Genomic DNA, 20257 nt, shown 5'->3' with positions numbered 1-20257 from the left:
AGGGGGCCTTGGGAGGAGGCCCCCACCCTCCTGCCTCCTTTCTGGGCCTCCTTCCTCAGTTCTGAATGGGGACAAGACCCCTCCCCCTCCCCTTTCTGTCTCGGGCCTCTGTTGCCTCTCTCCTTGGTCCTCCCTGCACCTCCCCCAACCCCTTTTGCAAAAGCTCAAATGATGTCACAGAGGAGGAGGGGGTCCTGTGCCCCTAGCACCTGAAGACATCACTATATTGCATCCTGCAGCATTTTGTTTTCTTCATTCTACCCAATTTTCCTTGTAATCCACTGAAAATATTCCCTTCCAAACACCATTAACACCCTCCCCCCTCCCAACACCTCCCTTCCCAGGACACCAGTCCTTTACAGACAGGGCTAGAAGTCCCCATACCCAGCACCCACGCTATCCCCCTCCTAAATTAGAAAGAAATCAGCTGAGCACCCAAAGAGCCTCTCCTCCCTGGTGTTTTGGTCTCTTTTTCCCTCTGGGCTTACCCTTCTAGTGGAAGGAAAAAGAGGAAGGAGGAAGGAGAGAGGGAGAGAGGGAGAGGGAGAGAGAGGGAGAGAGAGGGAGCAGAGAGCCCCCTAGACGGAGGACTGCTGCTGAACTGATTGTAGGCTCTCTGCGCCGCCTGCCCGCCTGGTTCCTGCTTCCCCAAAGTGCCTTCCCTCCTTCAGCAGCAATTCCTCTCCAGCCATCTCCCTCCCCGGCCTCTCCTCCCCACCTCTTTTGCCCGTCTCTCTCCCCTCCACCTAACCCCACCTTCACTCTCCTCTCCGAGGGGGGAGGCTGGGGGTGCGGAAAGAACACCCCAAAGCCCCAGCCCCGGCAGAGATGTCGAAGAAACGCAAAGCCCTGGAGGGTGGAGGACAGTCGGGGCTCCCAGAGGAGGAGCCCACTGCCTGCTTTGAGGGCGGCAGCCAGGAGGAAGGTAGGGAGAGCCGGGCTGGAGGAAAGGAAAGGAGCCTGCAGGGAAGGTCTGGGAGTTGAGATGCTCTGCAGGAATGCTCCAGCCGGTGCTCGGCAGCTCCCTGTGTCAAGGCAACTTGAGTAGACTTTTCTCCCCACAAATGGGATTTTACATGTGCCTCCAGGAAATGGGGGGCGGGGGAGTGGGAATGTGCTGATTAGGCTGGCATTGAAGACCCAAATTTGGGTGAACTTGAAACTCTGTGTGGAGAAGGGGAGGGTGGGGTGGAGTGGGAGAGGAGGCTGGAAGAGGCTGGGTATGGATTGGGGATGGCTGGCCATTTCCCATCCTCTGCCTTGCTGTCACATACATGGGGGTGTCGAGCTGTCCTGTGGTTCTGTGGCCTGTACTGACGTGTGTGCAGGACGCCTGGGTCTGCAGAGTGGGTGCTGGTGCTGTCCCCTCATGTGTGTTGCTGGCAAGGGGCGTCAGGAGGGCTGCTGCTTCTCCCAGGCTTCTCCAGTCCAGGGATGCTCAGGGTTGCGTCATGTTGAATCCCCATCTGCTCAGGCAGCCCTTTGCATCCTCCCGAAGTTGGAGGTGAGGCTTGAGGCAGATCTAATGGTGGACTGATCTCGAGGGGAGATGCTGTGCTGCAAGCATCTGGGGACTCCTTTCCCTAGAATCAAACCAACGAAAAAGTGAAGATGGGAAATTTCCTATGGAAGCAAAAGTAATTCTTGGATATCTGATTGCCACATAAGAGCAACCCCGTCAGACACCTTTTATTTCACTTACAGTATTCTGAATTTGGTTGAAAGTAGGCCCCAATGGACTAGTGAAGTTCTTTTCTGGACTGTAGTTTAAACACAAAGGAAATATGAACCAGATGCAAATGTTTTGTTATCGGTTAAGCTGTGGAAGGGGAGGTGAAAGGGCCTGTGGGGGAAAGGTCTGAACCCAGGCAGGGAGAGGAGCTGTGTTTTGGGGTTGCTCTTCTTTTCAGAGGGGAGCCCTGTGGCCTGGTCGGTGGCAGGGGCTGGTCGGAGCACCAGGGGACTGGGCGTGTACCTCCAAAATGGAGTCCATGGCTTTTCTCCTTTGACGTCATAAGAAATACGAAGTCACCAAAGTCCTTCCTGCTGACAAGACATGAATCTCTGTGTCCCCTTGCAACCCTTTGCATGGCTTGTGTGCGTTTTAAAGCAAAGGGTCTGGTTTTGGTTCTCCCTGGTCAGTGGGATTTAATAGAAGCAGGTGAGAGCAATGTCTCCCACTCACCTCAGAAGCGGTTGTATTTCAGTGTCTGCCCATGTTTGGACTTTCTTTGCTCAGTTGTGATCTTAGAGCAAAAGTTAGTACAGCTCTTCAATTAATTTTACTGAAAAAAAATGGCATTTGGTAAGACATTCAAATATGGCAATGATTCTATCTGAATGGTATTTTGGTATTTTTCCATCTTTGGGGAGAATAATTCGGTATCACCATGGGTGTCTGACAAATTCATCGGCTCTATACTCAGCATTCAGTTTTGACCCGAGGTTACTCTCAAAGGTGCATACTATCTATGTTCTTTTGGTTAAGCAACTAGTGAAGTCTATGGGAACTGACATGATTATCCTGGTATATAACAGCCTGGATACATTTTATGCCATTTTCTAATAATTAGTGAATGCATGGCTGGCATTTATAAAAGCAATAAGAATTGTATTTTAACAAACATTTATCGTCCTTTTGGTGGAAATGTGTGGTATTAGAATTTAAAAAGCTATGTTCTGGAGGTCCTGTACTAACAGTAGTAGCAAAATTCCCACATTCCCTAGTGTGATAGGACCCGGCCGAGAATATTTTGTAAGTCATAACAGGCAATATTAAGTATTTGTATCTATGTTATTCAGAGATTATCATAATTTTGAAGTGACTTATGGTACAGATTGGTTTTGTTAGAGCTGAAAAATGTCTACTGATTTTACTGTATCCTTTGCATTTGGCAAATAAAAATGCTACTAGATAATTGCCTATGAATATGTAACTGTAGAAACCATGAAGTGTGTGAATACTGAAGTACCATAGGATTGTGAATGCGTTTCCTTGAGAAATGGTAGTCAGGCACTCACCGAACGTGATGGAAACACATCTCTACATATGTGGGAGGGTGTATGGCTGTGGGTACTTTGACCATGGAAGATGGGGAGGCCAGGTGTAAACCAGTGTTTGAGTGACGGGTGGTGATGCACCTGCAACAAAATGTACAAGGACACTTACACGTGGTTAAGGACCTGGATCTTATCACCTCTCCAACTCAAGGCTGTGTCTTTCCTTTGAGTCTCTCAGCCAAACTTTACAATATGCACACACTGAACAGGAGAGAAAAGCATTTACATCAGTCTCGCTGACCTTGTGTATCAGAAGGGGTTTCTTTTGAGCTCCAGCAACTTGGAAGGCCGACGTGTTTGTTCATTTCAACCACTGAAAGCACATTATAGCATCTATTAGATCAAGGCAATTGGAAATTAAGTTTCATTGGGAGTCATTGATTTTAAGACCGTCTGTCAGCAGGTTGTCTTGGTCTAAAGTTTTAAACAGCCAGTAAGCATGCAGGCTGCCTGGAGGGAGTGGAGTGGGAACTTTGAACAGAAGAACGGAAACCATTGCCCCTATTCATGCCCTCACCCGCCACCAATCTGCCCCAGTCACGAGGGTAGGTGTCCACTCAGGCCCTAGGTGGCTATTTCCTGTAACGGCTCCTGTCCTGTTAATCATTTCTCTTTAGGAGATTCCTTATGAGATGAAGGTAAGACGGTGAACGGTTGTTGTGAACACACACGGATGGTTCCTTTTTCTCCCTGACTTATTTGCTCAGCTGTGGCAAGGGGACAGTGAAGTGTCCTGTCCTACAGCGGACGTTTATTTGGAAGGTCCGCTGAAGTTATCTGACGTGTGTGCGTATGTGTAAAGTCACGATCGGGACCAGGATATGGTTCTCTTGTGGGCCCCAGCTGGCTCTGTGTCCACCGTGTGTTCAGACTCTACTGATGGGAGATATTTGCATAAAATGTTAAACATACAAAGATTTTGTCTTTACAACTTAGAGAGATCTGGTGTGCAAACGGACAATGCCGGCCACAATTTTCGCTTTGCTTTGCATCTACTGTCTTTCATGGCTTTGAACTTAGACATGAGAGTGTGTTACAGCATTCATCTGGCTGTGAAGGTGATGGGTATGTATGTCGAAGACCATGTGGGAAGAGGCTCTGATGGAAACACTGAATAATTATAATTATTGATCTTATCCCATAGGAAGATAAGTTTTTTGAGCACGTGTATAAATCTATCTGTTGGTGAATTTCCAGATAGAGAAGTTGAATCAAAAAAGATGACAACAATTTTTCTTCTATTTTTTCATTCTCTTCACATTCCCTTCATATTGGTCCCTTTTCAAGGAATTGTTATCTACTTAGATACTTTGGTCTAATCACATGATGTTGCATTAGTTACTCTACACTGAAATATAACATTAAAGCCTATTTTCCAACACTTACCCTCTAGTTAGAAACCTGTTCTCTCAGCCCCTGTGGGCTCTTCCTAGGCTCTCGGAAACCCATTTCTGTTCTCCCCCTTCCCCACCCACACCCTAACAGTTCTGTATTGTTTTGTCTTCTGACTTTAATTCTCATTTCTTTTAAGATGATTTTTGGATATAAAATGATGTCAAATGTTTATTATTACATTCAGTTAATCTCATGAGTGTTTTAAAAGTAAGTAGTTTCTATCTTTGATGAGCTTGGTTAAGATCCTATCCAGCCCAGTCTTCTGGTTTCCTGTCACTCTGGGGTGTAAAGTCACCCGAAGGGGGCCTCTGCAGTGAAGGAGGTCAGGGGAGGTTTGAACAGAACCCATGACCTACTCATGTTTTATGCTCCTCAGGTTTCCTGAGCCACAGTGAGACTGTCTATGGGTAGCTATTCCTTCATCTGACGAGGTAATGACTGAAGTAAACATTGGTTTCTTAAAATTGTGTTCCTGTTTGACGTCACACTGGCTTTTGGGTTTTGTGGCTTCCCTGTATTATCCACAGGCCATTGGCTTTGGGGGCATCCGGAAACAGGGGCAGGGGAAGTCTTAGCAACTCCGTACCTCTAAAACCAGTTAAAGCTGAACATCTAGATTGTTGACTGCCCTACGTCTACATGACCCCCTAAAACCAGTTGAAATGATTTTTTCCGAACAGATTAATTGTTTTAGAATAGTTGATCAGATTTTTAATTATTATAAGAAAAATCTCTTAAAGGGTTATTTATAATCATTAATATGAAAGAGTGGGCTTGACCCCTGGAAGAAAATCTTGACCCCTGAAGAAAATCTCACAAGCGCACGTTCCATAGAAGCTTGATGGCGAAGAGCGTTGCAGGTCAGATGTTCTTCAGTTCTCACCTTAGTTTCTCTGGCTCCCACCAGGAAGGCCATTTTGCCCTCCAGTGTGCCAAAGCTGGTCGGCGGGGAGAGGAGAGTTTCGGGGAAAAGAAGCACAAAAATACAGAGTAGCATCCGGGGGTGAGTCCTCACACGTGGACCAGAAAGGAAGTCCCATTAGTCTAAAAAGACATGCCTGTTGCCGGGTTCCTCATCTGTAACATCAGAAGGTTGAATCAGATGACCTGGATGGTGACGTTTTTAAGACTTTGAATAGGATTGTGTGAAGAAGCAGGTAAACCATAACCGACTCCAAACGAAATGGTAACTCGCAAAGGAAGTAGATAAGCAGCAGTTCTTGCTGACGTGAAAGGCTGGGGAAGTCACTTAACATCTGCACAATTTGGACAGGCTGGTGGCTGGGGCAATGCTTTCTCTCCATTCTTTCCAGAACTACCAGACACTCTGAGCATGGTGGGGTGTTAACTGAGGGTACCTTCTGATCTACGGTTTAGAAGCAACTTTTTAGGTTGAAAGCAGTTTTGTTTATACTCTGATTTGCTAGCCCCTTCCCTGCCCCCCCCCCACAAACACCCCCCTTCCCCCTTCCCACCAGTGCAGAAACAGGATTGCAAATAAACAGAGGTAAGAGCTCTGTGGAGATGTTTCCTTCAAGTGCTTCCGTGACGGAACTTAACCGTGCAAATGGAATCTTGTCTTCTTAGGTAAGCTGAAGTTATCTGCACTGTCTTGGCTGGAGGAGCAGTATTGTTTAGTATAAGAACGGCTCGACTGGGATATGAGATTCTTGTTAAAAGCTCTTTAACTTTCTGTCCTCTTCCTTGATGAATACAATGTGGCAATCACAATGATCAACATCATCATATTATATATATATACACACACACACATATATTATACACATACACGCACATATACACACATGCACATGGTAAAAAGTGTAAATATCACGGCCAGGACTTACAGAAAAGATGCAAAATATGTCCCCCTCCAACCCCATTCACCTTTCCCAAAGGTCACCCACGTTACAAGGTTCTTATGACACCAACCAGAAATGTTCTGTGTGTATACAGTCGTCCCTCAAAATCCTCAAGGGATTGGTTCCAGGACCCACTGTGGATACAAAAACCCAAGGATTCTCAAGTCCCATGGTCAGCCCTCCCTATCTTTGGTTCCACATATGCAGATTCACCCAACTGTGGATCGTGTAGCACTATATGTATTTATTGAAAAAAAATCTGTGTAGAAGTGAACTTGTGCGGTCGCGCAAGGGTCACCTGTGCAGGAGTGCATACGTGATATCCCTTTCTTACACAAACACGAGCATCCTCCACCTACTTTTCTGCTGTACCTTTCTTTATTCACTTACTTATGTATTGGAAATTTACCAGCATATACAGATCTACTTGATTTTTATTGTCTGTATAGTATTCCACGGCACAATGTAACATAACTGATAATTCTTATGGAATTAATCTTTTTATACATAGTGGTATAATAAGCAACCACGCAGTAGTTTTTTGAGCACGTGTATAAATCTATCTGTTGGTGAATTTCCAGATAGAGAAGTTGAATCAAAAAAGATGACAACAATTGAAACTCCACCAAAGGCCTATTTGCCCACACCTGCCCCAATTTTCTTTTGCAGTGATCTACTAGCCCTATGGACACTACACTTTGGGGACCTAAAAATGGAGTGATTAGCAAATGTAAGCAAACTCCTCAAATCAGTGGGATAGCATATTTGAAGTCTCAGAAGTACTAGATGTAGGGCAACCGTAGCACCATGCACTTTAGGATTTATGGGACAGTTTTTCTTCTCCAACTCTCTGTTTAGAGCAGATGTGGATACGATATTGCATTCTGTCCACGTCAGTTACTATAAATAGGCACAGGTTTGTGATTTTGCTATAAATTTATGTAATAACAGGGAAAGAATTATGTTATTTAACATATGCATTATTATAAAATAGGATACGAATACACCTTCTGGGGAGCCCATGAAAATTATGATTGGTATAAGTATGACTCTTAAATTCTCACGTAACTGTAATGATATGTCTGGGTTGTGTGACTTTTATACATTTTATATACTTAGATTCTTAAATATTGACAGAATATAAACTCACAAAGGGCAGAGGGGAATGTCTTAACTGGTGTGTTAAGACACTGAGCTTCATCTAGAACTGATAATTCCTGTCTTAGTCTGTTTCATCCCTGTTTTATCTGTTTTATCCCTGCCCCTAATACAATGCCTGTACATATTCTGCGCTCAATAATTTCTTCTTGAGTGAAATGACCAATGTTTCTGTAACTAAGACATCTTAAAGTATTGAGTATTCCATTTAATAGTGACCATAATAATTATACTTGTAAATGGATAGAGATAAGAAGGAATATTTATATTGAGCCGTAAAAATCTTTCATTTGTGAAAGAACACTGGCTTTGAGATTAAGCATGCACAGATGATTAAAACATAGCATCACGTATTTACAAAAATAGTTTTCCTGAGGACTAAATTGATTTTAAGGTATTAGTGCCTGGTACTCATGTGAGAGGACAGTAGGCTCATCTTCCCTCCTCCCACTTTTTATTTTGAAAAGTATTCCATCTACAGAAAAGCTACAGGATGTGTACAGTGCGTGCTGAGGTCCTCTTCACCTAAATCGCCAATGTGACAATGTGATACAGAATCTGACTCCATTTCTGATGGTGGGCTGCTGACAGCTTTCAGATCCCACCACCCAGCTTCCTGTCTGCTCCAAACCTGGGCAGGCTGATGCGACAGCCCACGTGGTCCTTCCATTGGTGCCAGTGGGAACTCAGTCCACATGAGCCCTGACTCCTACGTGAGAATCTCCCAGAACCACCTGTAACCACAGTGAAACCTGCACCTGTTGGCTCTCAAGCCATTTCCAGACATGCTTGGGGGTCTGCACTTCTCCCCTAGCAAAACCTCGTCATGAGGGCAATAAACTTTCCCACATCCTCTTGGTGCATGTCTCGACATTCGAACCAGATTTTGGGTTGAGGTGGGTCCATCTCGCTGCAAGTGATGGGGACAAGCGTTTGGCTACGTTTTCTCCTCTTCCTCCCCCTCCTCCTCCTCTTCTTTCTCTCACAACGATTATTATTTTTGGCTGAACCACTTGAGAGTTATCTGTAGACATTATGATGATCTAGAGGGTTCAGATTTATTTTCTAAGAGTAAGACGTTCTCCTAAAGGACCACAGTCCAGCAACCACACCAAGAACACTTAATGTTGATATAATATTATCTAGTGGGAGCACATGTTCACATTTCCCCAATAATAGCCCGTTTTTTTCCCCCTCAATCTAGGATCCAATCAAGAACCACACATGGCATTTAGTTGTCACATTTCCTTTAATCTAGAAATGCTCCCTGATGTTGACATGTTTGAAGGGTCCAGGTCAATAATCTTTTAGAAATTCCCGGTTTGGATTCATCTGATGTTCCCAAATGATCAGATTCAGGTTAAACATTTTGGACAAGGATACTATCCAGGTGACATTGGGTCACATCAGAGGACACATGATGTCATTAGCGATGTTAAGCTTCATCACTTGGTTAAGGTTGTGTCTGCCAGACTTCTTGCTATATTGCAAAGACAGGTAGAAACATATTCTGATAATTCACTACTTATGCCATGACAAAAAGCTCTTTCTGAAAGTATAAAATGTTGAACACTCAAATCTGCAGTACAAGTCAATTCATAACTATATAAATTTGGATTTTGCTTACTTACCTATATATATATATATTAAATGAATTATAACATTTTCAGAAAGTTCACTTTCTTAGGTGAACAGCGTAATTAATATTAACCCAGATGAAGATACAGGACATTTCCTGCATTCTAGAAAGCTCCTTGTGCTCTGTCCCAATAAAACCCCTACTCACTATTCTGAACTCTATTGCCATTAATTGGTTTTCCTTGCTTTGGGACTCACATATGTGGAATCAAACAGCACATAGCCTTGTGTCTGGGTTCTTTTCTTCAACATTATGTCTGTGGGATTCACCTACGTTGTTACAGTTGTTTGTTCTTTTTGAGTGCTAAGTAATATGGTATTAATAGTCTACAATCTACTTGTCCTTTGTACTACCGATGGGTATTTGGGTTATTTCAATTTAGGGGTCATCACAAATAAAACTGACATGAAACAACTTGTGTGCATGCCTTTTGGTGGACATAATAAAACTCATTTGTTTTAAATATATATCCTACACACTCATTTTTGTAATAATTTGTGGAATGTTCTTTAGCAGTCATTGGAGCCCATCAATGAAGATGTATGGTTTTCTATAAACATGTCGAATCATGTCTGAATATTATAAACCTTATATTCATGAGAAAAATCCCTGATGCATTCCAAGCCCTTTAACATGGCAACATTTGCAATCCAGATGTAGGATCTTGATAAATGAACTAGATCTTGTTCTTAATACTAAAAGTCTATACATAATTTTGATTCACAAATATTTGTTATTCTTCTCTACCACGGATGTTGACTTTGATTCTTATTCATTTTTTAATATATTTTAAAATATTTATTTATCTTTGGTTGCGTTGGGTCTTCGTTGCTGCGCACGGGCTTTCTCTAGTTGCGGCGAGCGGGGGCTACTCTTTGTTGTGGTGCGCGGGCTTCTCATGGCGGTGGCTTCTCTTGTTGCAGAGCATGGGCTCCAGGCCCGCAAGCTCAGTAGTTGCAGCACGCGGCCTTCAGCAGTTGTGGTACATGGGCTCTAGAGCGCAGTCTCAGTAGTTGTGGCACACGGTCTTAGTTGCTCCGCGGCATGTGGGATCTTCCTGGACCAGGGCTCGAACCCGTGTCCCTTGCATAGGCAGGCAGATTCTTAACCACTGTGCCACCAGGGAAAGCCTGATTCTTGTTCATTTAAGAAGTATATTGTGCTTGCTTTGCTGGCTCTGAAGGAGGAGGTATTGAGAAGGAAGATGAAATACCCACCAGGTATAGAGTCTTGAGGTGTAGTTGCTCATAAGGAAGATCCTTTTACTTCTGTTTGGGAAAAGCTTACCCAACTTAGGAATCTCTGCCTAGGAAGGTCCATAACTTCGTTTCAAGAAGGGAAGTATAATCAGGAGGCTTAGCTTTCTTTTCCGGACTATCCTTGAGCGCTGTCATGATGTTGATTTTTTCCTCTTTCCATTTTTCTACATCAAGACAGTCACTTGCCTGTCTTATCTGGGGCTTCCCTGGGCTAACTGTGAAGGAGAAGGAAAAAGGGACAGATGTGACTTTATGCCACCCCCTGACCTGCAATACTAAAACCCATGTTTACATAACAGGTGCTGTAACTGGTGGAGGACTTGCAATCATCCTAACATCTAGCTCCAGAGTATCTCTCAGGAAGGGAACAATCTTGGTTTGGAAAAATGCTTTGGTGCACACCAACTGTAGAAGGTGAGACCCTGGGGCCTCAGGGGCAAGGGCTTTGGTTGCTCCCGCAAAAGGGAGAGTTGCTGAGTGTAAAGAAAAAGAGAATGTGAGACAGAACAGAAAGGAGGAGCTGTGGGGGCCAACTCAGAGGAGGACCCCTACTAGTGGTGCGGTTGACAGGGAATCAGAACCCAGGAGTGATGGATGGTGACTGCATGTTAATTTGGTAGGTGGTGCAGGCTGTGCTCCTCTGTGTGTCCTGAATTCTTTGATAAGCCTACCAACTTCTTCAACATCTCATTTGTAAATGGAAACCAGTGCAGGGCCTGAGTCTCATGTCTGGGTTGACGTGGAGCAGACCTGAGTGTGTGGAAGTAGCAGCCAGACACAGGTGAGCCCATGGGGTCTTAAGTCCTAGAATATTTTTAGGGCTGTTGGTAGGGCTTTGAGTATCTCCAGGCTATAATACGCTATTCAGGGCAAATCTCTCAATCCCAAGCCCTGACTTTGAGCTGTATTTGGCCACATGTTCCCTCTAACTTGAAGTTAATTGGAACATTTTGGTTGTTGTTACAGCTTAGTCTCCTGTTCTTAATACAGTATCACCTCTGGCTTGACATCCAGCAAAAGATTGCACGGCATTGTTAAAACCCTGGTTTCACTTAGACCCAGTGGATTTTGATGACCCAGTTTAAAATCACTGGGATTGGATAAAACCCAGCTGCCTATTGTAAGTGATTAAAAGGATAACTAACACATACAAATAACAATAACTTGTAGAGCGGTAGGAGTTTCATTTAACTTCGTTATGAATGTCCAAAGTAAATATAGGGAAAAATAATTTGTTGTAACATACAAGAAAAATCCATTATCAACTGATAGCATGTTAATTTAATCCATCCCTCTCTCTACCTAATATTAAGCTCTTTTCCTGCCCATTCCCTTTAGTTTTTGTTGTTCAGTCTCTCTGATTGTCAGATTTGAGGTCATTGTCATTTGACGGTCTCAAGTGCAAAAGGATCGCAAAGTGGAACTGAAATGCTGCAGTGACAGGATTTCGTGAAATCCGTGAGAGTGATGTTGGGAACAGCTCCATTTCTGTGCTAAGTCATTGAACATGAGTTAGACTTTCATCTGAAGAAAGAAAACCGGCAAGGATTACTCAGTGTCCCCACTACAATATATTTCTATCCCATTCTGTTTTCTTTCATCAAACATCTTCTGGGTAAGCGCTTGACCTGTGCTCTCTGCTGGCCACACAGGGTCCTGGAACCTTGGGTCACTGTGGGGATGTGATGTTTCACTCGTAGGACAAAAATGCTATCTGAGATTTTCTTATTGTGCTTACTTTTTTATAGTCTGCCTCTCCCTGTGAGAATGTGTTCTCCATAAAGACAGAAACCTCTTTGGCCATTTTTTTCCAGTTAGAGTAAAGCCTGGCAAATATTAAGTGCTCTGTAAATATTGTTGAATAAATGTATGAATGAACAATGGAATTCCCTTTTTAGTAGAACTTTTCTGTAGACTTAGGATGCCCAGAAGGTAGTGTAGAAAAGGGCTAAGGGGGACTTTTAGAAGAGCCTCCTAGAGGGACTCTCTGCCCCCAGCTCTCCTGCTTCAGCCCATCCGTGCCGAGGTCCCTGTCAGTTACAAGCGGCAAAATCCAAAGAGAACAAATCTCAGTGGAAGCCGGTTTTCAGGGAGTCCCTGGGGGGGAGTCAAAGGTGGAGCAGTGGGACCTCCAGGGCTCCTTTGCCTGCATGCCCACCCCCAAGGTAACAAGGCAAATGGCAGCTCCAGGTCAGACCTTAGGACCCCAGAGCAGAGAGGACAGAAAACCTTGACCCTGCTGGCCTGGCCCAAGTATCTCAAAGACAGAATTTCTCGTTCTGACAGACGGGGCAGAGTCCACTTCTCAAAGAAAGTATGTGCATCAGACACAGCAACGCTACCCCTCCAACAAGTGCAGGCAGCCTATCGCTGGCCCTTCTCCTACCGGGAAGTCTCCAGCTCTCCTTTTATGCTCTTGTAAAGTACTAACGCTCTCCTTGGGCGTAAGGGTCTGTCGCACCGTAGTCCTGAAGAGATGGCACTGAGATAATGGATGTGCCAATGCGTGGTCAACTAAAAGTAGCCACACAAAGGGAAAGTCCTAACATCTTGTGTGCTTCTCCCACCCCTCCCCTTACAGGACCCTCCCGTTCAGCTAAACTGATACTTACTTTCTAGGAGCGCTTATGAAGTTTCCTCTTCCCAGGACTCTGCTCACCACTCAGTCTCTCTTCGTAGAACCCTTCTGCATCCTTGGAGGCCCCTCGGGACGTCTACCCTCTCCGTGAGGCCGTGGTCATCTCCACGAGAAGGATGGGGGTGTCTTTCCTCCTGGGTCTGGGGCTCTGGGTGGCCTTAGGCGCTCACCACATTCTGTGTGGCATGAGGGTCATTTCCATAGTTCTGGGATCCCCGTTGGCCTGAAAGATTCTAGAGAAAAGGGGCTGTTTCATATGCATTCGTGTAGTCATTCCAATAAAAGTTATTACTCCATGCGTAACAGTAGAGGGAAGAGATGAAGAAAGAAAACCACAGATATTGGCCTTGATAAGCCCTGCATTAATTACTAGTGATAGTCTATATATGGTGTGGGAAAGCAATTTTTAAATTACTACAAACTTTTTTTTTAACATCTTTATTGGAGTATAATTGCTTTACAATGGTGTGTTAGTTTCTGCTTTATAACAAAGTGAATCAGCTATACGTGCACATATATCCCCATATCTCCTCCCTCTTGCGTTTCCCTCCCACCCTCCCTACCCCACCCCTCTAGGTGGTCACAAGGCACTGAGCTGATCTCCCTGTGCTATGCGGCTGCTTCCCACTAGCTATCTATTTTACGATTGGTAGTGTATATATGTCCATGCCACTCTCTCACTTTGTGCCAGCTTACCCTTCCCCCTCCCTGTGTCCTCAAGTCCATTCTCTACGTCTGCATCTTTATTCCTGTCCTGCCCCTAGGTTCTTCAGAACCATTTATTTTAGATTCCATATATATGTGTTAGCATACGGTATTTGTTTTTCTCTTTCTGACTTACTTCACTCTGTATGACAGACACGCACATATAGTCACCTTATCTTTGATAAAGGAGGCAAGAATATACAGTGGAGAAAAGACAGCCTCTTCAGTAAGTGGTGCTGGGAAAACTGGACAGCTACATGTAAAAGAATGAAATTAGAACACTCCCTTACATCATACACAAAAGTAAACTCAAAATGGATTAAAGACCTAAATGTAAGGCCAGACACTATCAAACTCTTAGAGCAAAACATAGGCAGGACACTCCATGACATAAATCACAGCAAGATCCTTTCTGACCCACCTCCTAGAGAAATGGAAATAAAAACAAAAATAAACAAATGGGACCTAATGAAACTTAAAAGCTTTTGCACAGCAAAGGAAACCATAAACAAGACGAAAAGACAACCCTCAGAATGGGAGAAAATATTTGCAAATGAAGCAACTGACAAAGGATTAATCTCCAAAGTATACAAGCAGCTCATGCAGCTCAATATCAAAATAACAAACGACCCAATCCAAACATGGGTGGGAGACCTAAATAGACATTTCTCCAAAGAAGATATAAAATTACTACAAACTTTTGTAGCATTATTCAATAATGTAGTGGACTGATTCAAGTGGTATTTTTCAGACAGTAGAAAGTCTAAGGGTAAAACTTCTTTGCTCCAATGACTTTGCTCCAATGACTGGGTGGCTAATTTCATAAGCAAAAATGCTTAAGTTTTGACAAGAAATTCTGTCATGTTATTGAAGAAGGAAATTGCCCAGATATCCAAGAAGCTTAATTGTGATAAAGAAAAATAAAAAGAAACTTACCTGGAGAACGGTTACTCTATTTATAAATTAAGACTCGTAATGCCCAGTCATTCCACATTTATTTCGATATTTTTGTAAAGGTCCTGCCTTCACCCATCCTTGGATGGTGGTCTCGACAAGCTAATGATGTTGTTAGTTCATCTTTATCTTCCAAGGGCACCTTACTGTACCACGTACATCTTTATTTATTTATTTATTTTTGTGGTACGCGGGCCTCTCACTATTGTGGCCTCTCCCGTTGCGGAGCACAGGCTCCGGACGCGCAGGCTCAGTGGCCATGGCTCACGGGCCCAGCCGCTCCACCGGCATGTGGGATCTTCCCGGACCGGGGCACGAACCCGCGTCCCCTGCATCGGCAGGCGGACTCTCAACCACTGTGCCACCAGGGAAGACCCCACGTACATCTTTAGACTGCCAAGGACTGTTGGATGTTTCTTCAGTACGTTTGTTTTTTAAAAAGACTTCAAGCTTTTGTTAACATAATGCCCTTCTTAGTCAGCTTCAACTAACCTCAATAAACCCTCCTCGTATCTTTCACTCACAAACCATAGGCGGGGATCCTCAGAGCCCTAGATTCCATAACATTTTGGAATGGTCTCAACCAGTGCTTTTTGGATTGTGGGTAGCAACCTCTTTGTGAGTCATGAAATCTATTTTTAGTAAACCCAAATTGTATTTCTAAAAACTGAATAGAATGGGGGAAAGGGGGAAGGGGATGGGAGAAGGGCGGAGGGGAAAGGATGGGGGAAGAGAGAGGAGGAAAAGGGAGGGGGGAGGGAAGGGGATAAGGGGGAAGACAAGGGGTGGAGAGCGTGAGGGTGAGTCCCACAAGCGGCAATTATTATTTAGTGACTTGTGTGTGTGCTCATTTGGTCCTATTGAAAAAATAAATTTCATATTGTGAGTTGAAAAAGTAACAAAACCCTGGTCTAGACCACATTTGACAGATATCTTCATGACAACGGACAGCCCACAACACCAGAATTTTTATGGCCCCTTGGTGAAAAATAATAAATACTTTAAATGAATTCATGCAAATTTCTTTGGATTCAGGACCATCTGAAGAGGGCTCTGAACTGCCTGTGTTAACTGGAAGTGAAACCCATTAACATAGTGGCACCTACGGGGTGCCCAGGTGGTTTATCACATCCCTGTTGTGGTAGCTGCAGTCCTGTCTCTGCTTTACTGTCAGCTAACACTCCTGTGTGAGCCTTGCCTCCCCAGCTAGATTGGAGACATTGTCAAGTCATGATCAACTCTTCATTCCAGTTCTTCTTCCAGTAATGAGCACGGAGTAGCTGTTCAACAAATGATTTTATGTTAATGACTGAGAACCTGGAACACACCTGAGAAGTGTGTCCCCACGAAGAGGCGGAAGGTGAGAGGGAAGGAGAACAGGAGGACAGGGGAGAAGGTCCATATTTGGGTGCTCCTGTCGGGGCAGATAAGAAGGCAGAGCAGGGAGCCTGGAACCAGCTTGGAGGAAGCAATGCGAACCCCTCCGGGTCTTTGCTTTGCGGGGTGGCAATCCCCACCAGGAACTAGAATCCTTGTTTCCCAGTGACTCCACCTAGTGGGTAGAACAAAATGTGCTCCACCTTCCACGATAGAATGAAAGGCACACTTTCCTTTCTAAAATCATTTTCCCGTTCTTGAAAACTTTTCATGCCTAATTCGCCATCTTTATGTGCTTGGGAGTAGTTATCTGCCTGTGCTTTTTAAAGTTACGTTCTTCTAGGCTTGTTTGATGGAACGTACCTTTTCACCTCACGCCCTCACAGGGGGTGGACTTAGCCTCTGTTATTTATGCCTTGACTGCTACTTTGTCTAGTCTCACTTGTTATTTTATACTTTAAAATGTTTAAAGTTACATCAGAGTCAACGTGATGGGTACGTATACTTCTTTAGTTTTCTTCTTTCAGTGTGAAATCTTTCTACTCTAGATTTGATAGGTAAAGAGGTAAAATAATGAGATAAATAAATAAAAGTTCTGTGGCTGCCTACATGCCAATTTGCAAAAATTAATGCCAAATTGTCTCTGGAAACATCTGGAGCAGCTGTGGTTGTCAGTATTGCTTCACCCCCCCAGGTGTGATGATTTAAACTTTCCATTTCTCTTTGTAAAAATTAGAGAAAATAACTGACTATAGTTTTACTCCCCTTCCTCCCATCATCAGTAAAATATATGTAAAACTTGGTTCTTAATTGGTGAAACACCATTTACAGTTTGGGTCTGAGTTGGGGTCAAGGGAGAAAGAAAAGAAAAGGAAAACTTCACAGTCACACAATCACATGTTTACGATGTGCAAAGCAGCGGAGAATTGCAATGAGCGATGGATCAGAGTTTATTTTCTCAGCCCTAAGGAATTTTCAATCTTTATGGAAGACAAGCCTGTGTTACAAGAGCCATTAAGTGAGCGACTTCATGGAAGTCATTCAAAGGGTTACAGAGGTTTCTGAGAGGGAGTGATCCATTTCTCCCAGCCTTGGGTGAGTTGAATCATGGACGGCCTTGATGTGCTCATTGGGTAGTGAGGAACCATTCCTCGTGTTTAAGCACATTGGATCTTACAACCAGAGTCTATTTCTGTGCAATTTCTTTCTTTATTTAAAAGCGATTTCTTTTTTAACAACTTGCAGTAGGTTCAGTAAGGGGTCAATGCATGTTTTCCTCAATGCATTGTCTTTGCTGTAAATTTCATTCACTTATTCTTGAATAAAAACAAATGCATTGGTAAAAATTCAAAAGGTACAAAAGCCGTATAATGAAAAATGTCTTTTCTGTGTTACTTAGTCCTGCTTCAAAGTTTTCTTCATATAGATATTGCCAATTCCTCTAAGTTCATTCTTAGGTATGTTTATCCTTTGTTCTGAATTGCCCTTATAAATGTAATCATTTCTTGCACTAAATATTTTGGAGTAGTTCCTTATATATGGTGAATGCTATGGATATTTTTATAAACTGATTTTTAAATTTTGAAATAAACTTACAGAAAAGTTTCAAGCCCAATAGGAAGACCTTTTATTCCCTGAACCATTACCCTGTGCAAATTCTACAAACTAGGACATTCTCTTACATGAACACTGATACATCTCTACCTTCTAATCTTCCACTCCTTCATGTTTTGTCAGTTGTTCTAATAACGTCCTTAATTATGAAAGGATCGGGTCCAGAGCCACACATGGCATTTGTCACTTTGATCTCCTTCAGTCTGGAGCAATTTCTCAGTCTTTCATGGACTTTCATGACCTTTGTGGTTTTGAAAATTATGAGCAAGTTATTTCGTAGCAAGTATCTTGGGGGGGGGGAAGAATGTCATAGAAATGATGCTGTGCTCTTCTTATGCACCTTAACAGGTGGCCCACGAATTGAATTTGTCCCGTTAGTGAAGATGTCCACTTTGACCACTCAATCAACTGATTAGGGGAGTGTCCTCCAATTTTCTCCATTGTAAGTTACATTTTTCCCCCTCGTGAGTTAGGAAGGAATTTGTGGGAAGGTACTTTGATCCATGTAAATGTTCTTTTCCTTTTCAAACTTTCAGTTATTAATGTGCTGATTTACATAAGTTTGTTTTTTTACTAATAAGTTGTATGAGCTGTTTGTGTATTTTGGAAATAAAGCCCTTGTCAGTCGCATCATTTGCAAATAGTTTCTCACAGTCCGTAGGTTGTCTTTTCGTTTTGTTGATGGTTTCTTTTGCTGTGCAAAAGCTTATAGGTTTGATTAGGTTCCATTTGTTTATTTTTGCTTTTATTTCTATTCCCTTGGGAGACTGACCTAAGAAAACAGGTACAATTTGTGGATTTACATGAGTTTGGACTCTTGCTTTCCTGTTTTATTCAGTGGGTTACAATACATTACTACCACTGTTCATTTTGAAGCTCAAGTAGTCCCAGATTTGGCCGGTGGGAGCCCCTTCAAGGTGGCTTCTGTATTTTTTGACATATTTATCTCTACCTCAGTCTTGATCTCTATATCTATCTATGCTGAGAGACCAAGGGATGCACACATATATAAACGCACTTACATCTGTACTTTTTCTATATTTGTCTATACTCAAAATACGGAGTTCATGCCAACATCTTCATTCCAATCCAGTGTCACAAGGTTCATTCTAAGTTTGCTCCTTTTCCATATTTGCGTCTTTCTTCTCTGATAAAGGGAAGGAACCTGGCTATATCTGCACCTGTGGCCAGTGCCCCATAACTGCGGCTGCCCCTCCCCTGTGTGGCGCTCCCCTCATCCATCCAGCCCTGACTCCCAGATCTTGGCGCCACAACTTCTGCCCACCCTTGGCCTTGGCGAGGCTGCTTGTCTTGTTGGCCCCTGTCTCATAGCTTTGGGACTGAATTGTTCAGGAAAGTATAGGGTAGAGGAAGCAGAAGAGAAAGAGGAGGAGGGGTGAAGGACATTTGAATGCTGTCTTTGTACTCATCTACTTTACTGACTCTTACGTCCTTTATATTTGTCCTTCAGATTAGTTTTCCAAGTACCTCAGGTGGTCAGTTACAAGAAATGGTAATTTTACTTCCCCTTTCCAAACTGTGTACCTGCTTCTTCTCAGCTGATTGTACGGCTTAACACTTCCAGGAAGTCATTAACATGAACGATGATAAAGACGCTATGGGAATGCTTCTTTCATTTCCCCACTTATCGTAGTACTTACTGGCTTTTGGGTAGAGACAGGTAAATCCATCAGGGTGATCTTTCTTAAATGCAAACCTGATCACATCACACCCCTGTATCAAACCTTTAGACACATTGACAGATGAATAAAGAAGATGTGGTACATATATACAATGGAATATTACTGAGCCATAAAGAGAATGAAATAATGCTATTTGCAGCAATATGGATGGACCTGGACATTATACTAAGTGAAATAAGTCAGACAGAGAAAGAAAAATGTCATATGATATCACTTGTATGTGGAATCTAAAAAACAAATGGTACAAATGAACTTATTTACAAAGCAGAAATAGACTCAAAGATGTAGAAAACAAGCTTATGGTTACCAAACGGGAAGGGGGAGGGATAAATTAGGAGTTTGGGATTAACATATACATTCTAATGTACATAAAATAGATAAACAACAAGGTCCTACTGTATAGCACAGGGAACTATACTCAATATCTTGTAATAACCTATAAGGGAAAAGAACCTAAAAAAGAATATATATATATGAATCATTTTGATGTACATCTGAAACTAACACAACATTGTTATTCAACTATATTTCAATAAAAATTTTAAAAAACAAACAAAAAACTATTTAGACAGATTCCCATTGATCTTAAAACTCCCAATGAGGTCAGATGCGCTGCGTCTCCAGCCTTGCCTCTGGCCTTTTATTTTTATGTTAAGATATTTATTTATTTATTTATTTATTTACGGCTGTGTCGGGTCTTACTTTTTGCATGCGGGATCTTTTGTTGTGGTGCGCGGGTTTCCGACCAGGGATCAAACTCGTGTTCCCTGCATTGGAAGGTGGATTCTCAACCACTGGACCACTAGGGAAATCCCCCATCTTTTATCAATAGCTTTCTTTTTAGTAACTTTCTTTTTAAAAGAATGGACATTGAATATAGAATTTTTTTATCA

At 42.9% G+C, this 20257-nt stretch overlaps 1 protein-coding gene across 1 annotated transcript in view; it reads left to right on the top strand.

Annotated features, from left to right (window-relative positions):
- Positions 1-700: 700 nt before the first annotated feature.
- The window catches only part of PDE10A (phosphodiesterase 10A), a gene marked incomplete at its 3' end in the record, with an annotated part of 576158 nt that continues 556601 nt past the window's right edge, over positions 701-20257 (top strand). The window contains exon 1 of the mRNA XM_079939715.1: positions 701-925. Coding sequence (XP_079795841.1) covers positions 829-925 — 97 coding nt within the window. The 5' untranslated portion in view covers positions 701-828. The remainder of the gene's footprint in view (positions 926-20257) is intronic.

Source organism: Stenella coeruleoalba, assembly GCF_951394435.1.
Source record: "Stenella coeruleoalba genome assembly, chromosome: 12".
Classification (NCBI taxonomy): domain Eukaryota; kingdom Metazoa; phylum Chordata; class Mammalia; order Artiodactyla; family Delphinidae; genus Stenella; species Stenella coeruleoalba.
Note: the sequence above shows the minus strand (reverse complement) of the source record. Positions and strands in the feature narration are given on the sequence as shown.